The sequence below is a fragment of the Electrophorus electricus genome, chromosome 8 (genome assembly GCF_013358815.1).
Source record: "Electrophorus electricus isolate fEleEle1 chromosome 8, fEleEle1.pri, whole genome shotgun sequence".
NCBI lineage: Eukaryota > Metazoa > Chordata > Actinopteri > Gymnotiformes > Gymnotidae > Electrophorus > Electrophorus electricus.
In genome coordinates this window covers 24,384,867-24,394,866 of record NC_049542.1, presented here as the reverse complement: position 1 = coordinate 24,394,866, position 10,000 = coordinate 24,384,867, and the positions used below count along the sequence as shown (strand labels likewise).

At 47.2% G+C, this 10,000-nt stretch overlaps 1 protein-coding gene across 2 annotated transcripts in view; it reads left to right on the top strand.

Annotated features, from left to right (window-relative positions):
• jarid2b (jumonji, AT rich interactive domain 2b) overlaps nucleotides 1-10,000 on the top strand; it is an 85,297-nt gene that overhangs the window by 44,071 nt on the left and 31,226 nt on the right. For both annotated transcript variants that reach the window (XM_035528955.1, XM_035528956.1), the window contains exon 4: nucleotides 5,632-5,801. In XM_035528955.1, the coding sequence (XP_035384848.1) occupies nucleotides 5,632-5,801 (170 nt within the window). The remainder of the gene's footprint in view (nucleotides 1-5,631; nucleotides 5,802-10,000) is intronic.

Here is a 10,000-nt window from a genome sequence, read left to right as displayed (position 1 = left end):
GTGTGTTTTTCTCCATGCTGTGACTGCAGTGCTCCCGAGTGATATTACGTGACTGTAGGCTTCGTAGCATGCCATCCTACCCGGCTCGCTCTCACCTCCTGCATGCGTGCGTCAGGAATGGGCAAAACAGTGCGTGCTTGCCATTTGTAAAAATTTGCGATGTATGTGTAATGGGGCTTTGGCAACATACGTGATGCAGCGAACTACATTGGGGCAGATGCTGCTTGTAAAGCAAAGTACCATGGAGGCTAAAAGCGCCTGTAGTCTCGCCCCCCCCGCACACCTCCACCCACCACTGAGCTACAGGAGCCCCAGCCTGGCGGCTGTAGCCTTCCATAGGGGCGGGACCAAGCCTCCCGTCTAGATGCCAGCGCCACTGCTCATCGCTAATCAATGACACAGAACAGCCCCACACATAAGAACATCAGAGCACAAGAGCTTTGAAGACTCCCGGATTAGAGTGGGATGAATGGGGAACATCCTGCAGTAATCTCCTCTCCTGAGCCTCCACCACAGGTGATGAACGCTCACTCACTCACTCTCTCTCTCTCTCATTCCCTGTGGCACTCTTACCATCTCCATTTCATTTCTTTCTTTGTTATTCTCTTTCTTTCTTTCCCAGCAGAGGTCTGACCAACTGCACTCAGCTCCAGAGGGCCTTATGGCCTTTGACCCCAACCCCCGCCCCATCCTTTAAACCCCGAGGCGCCCACCCCACACTGATACAGTGTTGCCCTGCTCTGAGGTCTGCCTTTTCCAGCTCCACAGTGAGAGCAGAGAGTGAGACATGCGCAAACCCATAGAACTGCTCCTCTTCCGTCGAGCAGCCTGCAGGAGTGGAGAGGTAGAGCATGGCTGGAGACACGCTCTTTTCCTGTCTCCCAAATGGGATCCATCTCTCCTCAGCTCCCTTTCTCTCCATCTCCGGGACTGCAGGATGCGTCCTGGTAAGGGGATCGACGCCTGCCCCTCCCTGATGGTGATCCCATGCTATTGTGTTTTTTTTTATTATTATTATCAGTGCTGAATAATGCATGCTGTGGCCTCTCACTGAAACTACACCAGTGGGCTGGGGGCGGGGCGGGGCGGGGGGGGGCATATCTGCACCATTAGGGCCGTGTGTGGGGCAGAAGGCCTTCAGGGCCTATTGTGTTGCAGGATGTGGAGCTTGGGATGGAGTGGGAGAAGCTGCAGCGGAAGCAGCCAGCCTCTCCACCACACCCGCAACCCCCAGGCCTCTCAGTTCCACTCCGTGCTGATGGAGTGCTGAGGATGATGTGGTCTTGGTGTGCCCCCCCTCCACCTTTAACGATATATAATTTATGACCATATTCACTTTTAGCTAATGCTAGTAGTGATTGGGGCAGGATGCTCACTTGATTCCCTTAGTCAGGCCAGTCGCTTCGGTGATTCACGTGGATATCATCGGTGTGAGGAAGCAATGAAATGCGTGTGCTAAAGGTGACGTGTGCCCCAGGGCTGCCGGCGTTCGGTTTTCTTTTTTCCTCCGAGGCTCTGTCTAGACCCACTGGGCTGTGGCTCTCTCCTCATGGGGGTATACAGGTCTCTCTCTCTCTTGCCTTTCACGTTATCTTTTCAGCAGGAATTGTGGGCAGTATATTGAGTGTACCATGTTAGCTGATATGCAGGTGCGCAAGGGGATTTGCGGTTACTGGGTAGGTGGAGGTCAAAGGGTTTTTTTTTGTTTTTGTTTGTTTTTTTTAAAATTTATTTAATCTTTTTCCTCTCTATCTCTGAGTTCAATTCAGCAATACTTTTATAGGCATGAATTTTATAAAGATAAGTCCCTCCACTCTCACCACATACTTGGGCACCACAACAGTCATTATGCCCTTAAACAGGCAGTGCATCTGATGACAAGACTTCTCAGACTAGGCCGTCAGCGGCATCTGGACGTCTGTCCACTGTGCCTGCCCCGGCCTTCGCTAGCCCTTACTGAGCTGATGCAGGCCCTCTAAAGGCCCTCCCATCTGCAGCTTGTTTCTTTGAACCAGAAAGCTCAGTGAGACAGTGTTTCACGACCCTTGAAAAATGATTGTCATGCATTTGGTTTTTGGACTTGGACTTTAAATCAAGTTCAGCCTTCTTGAACTTCAGTGTCAAATGTGGTTGAGATCAATAATGTTTCATATAGGTGCCTGTGGACTTTTAAAGGATTGCTGTGATTTAGAGGAACGCTTGAGGGGCCAATTTGTTTGTGTGTGCGCATTTTGTCTCAGATATTGACTCAGCGTTTGTTGCCTGAAAACCCTCTCTGACTTTGTGATGAACAGTTAGCCAGTGTTCCTCTGAAAAATGGCTGCCCACTGTGTGCAGGTGGTGGGGTGGTGCTTTTCTTCTTGTTTGTTCTTTCTCAGGAGCAGGGGTAAGAGGGGTGTGTGTGTTTCTCAGACTGAGGACACGTTGATCTGTTGGATGGCGTCGTGTTGGCCGTTGACGTACCCAGAGTGGCATGTTCTGCACCGTTGGTCCTCATCAGCACAGTTTTGAGTGATTGTGCATGCTGAGTCAGTACTGGTAGTCGCATGTGAAGGAGAGTCTTCTGATTGAGTCTTCTGCTGATGCAGTGTGCTAGGCTAACATTTATATTTCGCTACACAGGAAGCGTCATCTAGAGAACAGATGAACATGTATTCACACCATAACTTTACTGCATGCAATTTTATGGAAGGAATAAGCTCATGAAGAGGTTGGAGTCACCCATAACTCAGTATATACTTATTACGAGAGCCCTACACCTTCAGGAAGCTTCCTGTCGATATTACAAAACATAGCCTGCTGCACTTCCCAGCAAGAGGGAGAGGTCTTTTCTTTTGCAGTGTATGTGCGCATGTGTGTGTCATTCAGCAGGTGTAGCCTGTGTGGTGTGTTGGAGTGTAAACAGACAGATGCTGAGAACTGGCAGTAAGCTGCCCCTACCCTCACAGCTGCTGCTGGAGGGAGCTAGAGATGCCTTGCAGTCGTGAGCCCTGCACTTTAGGGGAGTTGGTGTCCCATTCGCTAAGAACTTTCACGACTGCTCACTCTCACTCTTGCTTGTGCGTTTTCTCCACATACACACACCCCTTCTCCCCCCCCCTCCTTCCCTCCATTAATGATCTCAAACTGTCTTCATATCGCAATTTCTCGCTTTCAATAACATGTACTCCCTCTCTACCTCTCAACCCCTATTTTGTGTTATTTACTGTGATTAGTTGTGTTGTCACTCATCATCAAAGCCAAGTCAGATCCTCTCTCCTCATTTCAAAGCTCCAACCAGTGCAGTAAGTTCACAGCAGCTGTTGCAGTTCATATGGACCAGCCAGGGTTGCCGAAGGCCTCTGCATATTTCACACTGCTCTCTGATGTCTAATATTCTCCGGTTGTTCTAGGGCTTCAGAACCATGTGCTTTGTCCTGCTGTTTTAAAACATGCCTCGTGATGTGTGTGGAGGCATAACTGTGCACGCAGGATTGCACCAGCCTGGCCTGGCAGTAACGGGGCCTCGGGCTCGCCGTGTAAAATGGTGGCTTTGTGTTTCTCACCAGCCATGCTCACTCGAGGGAAACGGTCTGACACGGGGTCATGCGGCTGGGGGGGGCAGTTTATGGCAACTGATGAGAACAGTACTGGTCTGAATGGATTAGCAATGCTGTCTGGCCTTTGTCAGAGCCGTTCTAATTCCATAGGAGAATCAGTAACTGGCGTCTGATTGGATGGGAGATGAATGTGTTCAGCAGGAGATGATGTTTGATCCTCATCTATCTGCCTGCTGTTTTTGTGAAGGTAGAACGTGCTTGGCAAACCATTGCTGAGGAGCTGGGGGAATGGAGTATGGGTAAAACGATGATGAAATACTGCTGAAATTTTTTAAAAGTGCATCTGTGTCTTCATGTATATATGTCAAGATGGCTTTACTGGCATGACTGCATATAGTCCAATATTGCCAAAGTATTGTAACTTTGAGGGGTTTCAGAAAATCAATGTAATCTAACAAGTTTCAATTTTGAACAGTTTCAGTGTTAACTGCAGTACTGAATCGGCTGTGGTGGTCAGGGTTATAAACATTCTAGCAGCTGAGTTTTTGAACATTTGTTTCACAGGACCTTTCTGTTCTCTTCAACACAGTCTGTTGTAACACCTTGCTTTGTAGACTTGAAAACTTGGCACTGGCATTACCGATACTGCACATATATGGTTTAATCATATCTTACCGAAAGACAACATTTTGTCTCTGTTGGAAAGTTTAATTCTGCTCTGACTAATTTCTTACATTGTTCCCCATGGTTCAGTCTTTGACCCACTACTCTTTACTATCTACAATCCCCCTTGATTAGATTAGCAAATAGCATGCTTACTAGTTCCACGGTTTTATGTACGACACACATACACCAAGCCTTCAGACCTGCTTCCACATCCTACCCTAGTTGATTGTATGACTGACATTAAAATCTTGCATGGGTAAACGATGACAAGTCTGAGCCCATACTAATTGCTTCTCCATCACACTTAAGTTAGCACACACTAGATATCCAAGATTCTACCACCACACTATCCATGCCCTTATTGCTACTAGACTGGATTATTGCAATGCTGTTCTCTACAGGTTCCCTGCCTCTGGGTTCATGTGCTGAACTGTGGTGCGAGGGTTGTTTTTTTTTTTCCCCCTGAAGTAGACCTTGGTAACACACATCTCGCACACTTAAACATCTACACGTTCAGTTCTGTATGCAATATAAAGTACTTCTGCAGATTTTTAAGGTCTTATCTGGTCAGGCACCTTCTTCCGTTTCTGCTTCCTTCACTCATGTACACCACCACGTACACTCCCAGTCCTCCCATACCAGTTTAGTCTGTGTTCCTTCCTCTAGGCTCTGCAGCATTGGAGACGGGGCTTTTAGTGTAGCTGGTCTTAAACTCTCTCTCTCCTAGAGGATAATCTCTGTCCTCACCTACATGCCTGTACCTCTCTCCCAATTTTCTAAAAAGCATATTAAAATCTTTCAGCTGGACTCCTCAACTGGGCTATTACAGCATTGTGGCTCTGTCTTTATTTTATTATGCAAAATTGATCTATTATACTGCATTCAGATCTTGTTGTGTAGTTTTGGGTTTTTACCGTCAGTCATGTTTAGCGACCATGGATATCTTAAAGGGAAAGCCTACAGCACAGACTGCGAGGTAGCAGCGTGGTGCCGTTGCAGAGCTGATGGAGCACTAGTGATGTGCTAGCTCTGGAGCCTTCCGTTGCCATGCTGCTGTTTGGATAGCAATTAGCCGGAGCGCATTCAGGTCGAGGGGTGGCTGGCGGCGCGCCATCCAGATCTAGTGGATTAGTCGCGGCAGCAGCAGGGCCTAGAGTCAAGTGTTATCGTTAGCAAATCCATCAGGAGGATTTCTTAGCTCAAGGCAACGTTATTTGAGACCCACTGCTAAGCGGGGATTTGTGGGAAAACAGCTCTTCATAATGTGGCCACAAATGCAGGCTGTATGTAAGAGTGTTGAATCCTCTCTCTCTCTCTGTCTCTCTCTCTCTCTGTCTCTCTCTCTCTCTCTCTCTCTCTCTCTGTCTCTGTCTCGCTCTCTCTCTCTCTCTCTCTCTCGCGCTCTCTCTCTCTCTCTCTCTCTCAGACCCAGGCTTCATGCTCAGAGAAAGTTTGCTCAATCTCAGCCCAGCTCTCCCAGCAGTACTCCGGTGAAACTGGCCGACCCCCTGCTGCCTGCTCCGGCCACACAGATCACCGACCTGTCCAGGCGGAAGCCCAAGACCGAGGACTTCCTCACCTTCCTCTGCCTCCGAGGTACGTCATTGCTGCCTCTCCCCAACACCACCACCCTTTCCTGATCCTCTGCCCACCCCTGGCTGGCCCTCACCTGAACACTGGGTGGCAGAGCAGGTCATGGCAAGGAGGCTTTTTGCAGTTTTCATGGGTGCTGAGTGACAGGGTTGCTCACAGTGCACAAACCATCGTCTGCTCCAGGTATTCTAGAACTGCAGAGGTCAATATTGGAGGGTCAGTGATTTTTGTAGGCATAGCAGAAAGCCTCGTGCCCTGGCCCATTGCTGGAGAAGTTGGCGTCATTCCTGCAAGCTCAGAGCAGGCCTGCAGGTTTTCCGTTTATACCAACTTTAACAAATATTGAAGTGGTGAGATTAGTGATAAATTAGTAGTTGGGTTCAATTTAAAGCTCCAGTGTCATTGTTATTAAAATCTCTTTGCAGTGTATACAAGGTCTTTAAACACCTAGATGCAGAAGGAATTAATCAGACTTCTTTTCCATAATACGTCAAGAGAGTGCAGAAACAGATTCATGAACCTTCCTTATTTTCAGAACTCAGGAATTAAGGAAGCTTCTTGAATGATATTACTGTCTGATCAGCATATAATCTTTCCCAATCTGGAAAACATTTTTAAAAGCAGAGCACAATTACACAGTGAGCATAATCTTCCAGGAGACAAGCATGGTTTGTTTTTGATGTTTTATTTGCCGTTCATCCAGAGCAGGTCTGTGAAGTGGGTTAAGAAGCAGTGCAGGAAATAAGGAAATGGGCAGTCTTTGAAAGGCATTACGCACGCCTGTGTGCGCGCGCACACGGCCTAACCCATCCTTCTATGCTCATCACACTTCATCATGGGGCCATAAAAGTGATAAATGGACATTTGGCAAACTGCTGTTTGTGGCAACTGCGTCTAGCTAAGTCTGTACTGAGTGTGGGTGATGGGTCTGGCCTACACACTGTTCAGCAACTCTGTCCCTCATCTCCAGAGTGGCAATAGCTAGCTAGTGCACCATTGCCATAGAGTAGCAATGTGGTGGTCACTCTGTCACACTCTCCAACACATCTTTCCCTATGGACCTCTGAACGGATGTCACTCTGCTCACCATGTAGTCAACTAGCCCTGCTGTGTGGTGTGGGTAGTGCTGTTTTCACATGAGCGACAGCGATGCATGGGTTTAAGATTACCAAAAAAATATTAATCATTTAAGGTGGAGTGACTTTAGAGGGGGTTAGAATGTTTTACATTGTTCTAAGAATTAATAGTTGATTAGTTTGCAAAAGGCTTTATTTTTCCTTCTTACTTGAAAGGAATGTGTGTCTGTTTGTGTGTGAAAGAAGTGGGTAAATAGTGTTTCCTTTTTAAAAAAACAAAAAACAAAACAAAATCTCAATGGCATTGTAGGGCAGACAGCTGAGGTCAGACGGTTACTTGTTCAACACCAACATGCTGGCTGGCTTCCAATCACAGGCTTGACTTATCTGATACAGAAGACAGCAAATCGCTTAGCCCAATGGGGTTAGGGCCCGCCTCGTCATCTGTGATGATCTTTTTTAATAACTCAGTTGATGGTCAGAGAGAATTGGGGCAAGGCTCAGGGAAGTTTTCTCTTCTTTGTTCCTGTCTCCAGCAATTGCCCTGCTGTGATTACAAACCTATAATGAGCTATGTTTTTGTTTCTTTAACATGGGATGATATATTTTTAATCCCCCTTGGGAGAGATTTATTTTCTGATGCAACATAGAGAAACACAGGATGCACACGTGTGCTCTCACACTCTCGCACACAGCAGGAAATGCACTACTACATTGTCCAGTTTTGTTGTACCACTTTAAATCTGAGCTGTGATGGGTGTTTATATCCGTAGTGAAATGCATTTCGAGGCACTCCTGTATGTACATGTGCACATTTGCATGTCACCGTGCAGCCAGTGTAACATAATTCATGCACTTGCAGGGAACAGGGGGCCATGAAGGTAAGGTCAGCCCCACTTACAAGAGGTCACTGTTGGCAATATCACAGTATATTTTGATTCTGTTTTATTGTTGCCCACACACAAGCATTCATGTGTGCACACCCTTAAACAAATACAAGGAGAGAGAGCACAAATCAGCAGATAATGAGATAAGATGGTAAATCAGTCCACAGTGCAAAGTCCTGTGTTGCATATCAAGCTGTGGGAAGTGTGTGTGTGTGTGTGTGTGTGTAGGTGTGTGTGTGTGTGTGTGTAGGTGTGTGTGTGTGTCTGCCCTTTGTTCTTTGTATTGCTTCTCTCTGCTGTTAACTTCTGGCCAGCTTTCACAGAATTCGGAGGCTACTTCAAAATGGTCAGGATGAAACCTGGCTGCGTGTGTGTGTGTGTGTGTGTGTGTGTGTGTGTGCGCGCGTGCACATGCTTGCGCCTGTAGCTGGCTGGAGGGGTCAGCTGGACTAATGGATTTGCAGACATTCTGTAATTTAGAAGAGGTATAATACGTAATCCTCTCTCGGACGGCCTGCCACTGATACCTAGATCTGACGTTATTGAAGAGCTCCTCCCCCTGCTGTTCCCGTGGCAATCCTCCGTGTCTGCTGGCATGGCCATATGCTGAGTGAGGGAGGCAGAGGGTTTAGTTCCCCCCACACTGGGCTGCTAATCTCTACCATTCCCCCGAGCTGCACTGGGGAAGAACCTGCTAGCACAAATCTGAATGTAAGCGTATCTAAATAACTATCTAAACATGTTTTTAATTGAAACATGAGCAAATATTCCTACAATGATTAACTGAATCCTCATAATGGTCTTACCAGTGAGATCACAGTGTTGAGCTGGAGCAGATCCAATTTCATCACATACAATTGGACAGGAGTGGAATATATGAAATTTTACAACCAGATCATAGAGAAAAGCTGGTCCTGCTCAACTGTCAAGTGCCGGAGCATTTTGAAGTGTAAACTTTGCCAGAAGGGCCATGCTTGTAGAAAGGGAATGCTTCCTCAACATGATCAAAACGGCCCACACAGCAACCGGCATCCAATCAGAAAAGGCTGGCACTGCACCGGGCTCACTTGATTGGCTCTTTCTCTGCTTCATTTGTTAACAGTCTTGATTTTCCTTTTTCCATAAAAAGAAGAACACGAGGGAGAGGTCTATAAGTAGACAGCTTTAGTTGTGATTGTCTGTGCATGGTTTAAAACTGACGATCATAATAGACGCCTTCGCCCTTAATTATGATTTGTGTCAACGAATGAAGAATATGCAAGGCTGTATAATTGGAGCTTGTGGAAGGCCTGGCTTTTATTTTCACTCTGTCTGGGAGCTGACAGACTTGGAGCTGGTGCCAGGGGAGGGGTGCGCACACACACACATATATATATACACACACACACACACTCACACATACACACATATACGCATACACACATATACACACACACACACACACACACATATACACACACACACACACGATGAGAGAGGGAAATGGAGAGAGCGAGACTCTCAGAGTGAGTCTCTGAAAGGACCAGGAGGCAGCGCCTGACGTTCATAAATCTGACTCGGTGATGTTGCAGCCGGGTGGCTCCAGGAGTTCCGCTTCCAGTCGTGCCCTACCCAACATCCCTTGGGGCACCGGGGCGCATAGATGCCCTGTGAAACTGCTCTGGAAGGGGGTGTAATCCATTACAGGAAGACAGCATGCTGTGATAGGTTACCTCGCTGTGGGCCTTAGCACAGAGACCAGAGATGGCCCTGTGCCTGGGAATGATTGGCCCTCTGACCTCTTGAGCCACTCAGAGCAGGAGTTTAGGGCAATGCTGGCCATAATAAGCCAAGCCCATTCGGAGTAGATTGCCAGGTACTTCCTGTTTGTTCACACCACTGTTCCCTCATCACTCAAGGAATTAAGCCGTTTAAAAAATGCGAAAAACTGATACAGATGCTTGCCCTCTCTGTCACTTTCTCTGTGGTTCTCTCTCATGAGGCCCTGGGGAATGGTTCTTGTTTATGGATGGTTATTCTGTTGAAAGCTTTTCTTGCTTAAAGACGATCAGAAGGACTGTATCCTTATGGTGCTGTGGGTCTGTGTATGAGTGCATGTCTGGGTGGGACTGCAGGTCTGGCACTCTGGGTGTGTGATTTTGATTTTCTGTGTGTGTGTGTGTGTGTGTGTGCGTGCCTATGGACATGTCGTGTTACCTACATGTCTATGTGAATGTCATCCAGACAGCTGGAAGGTATT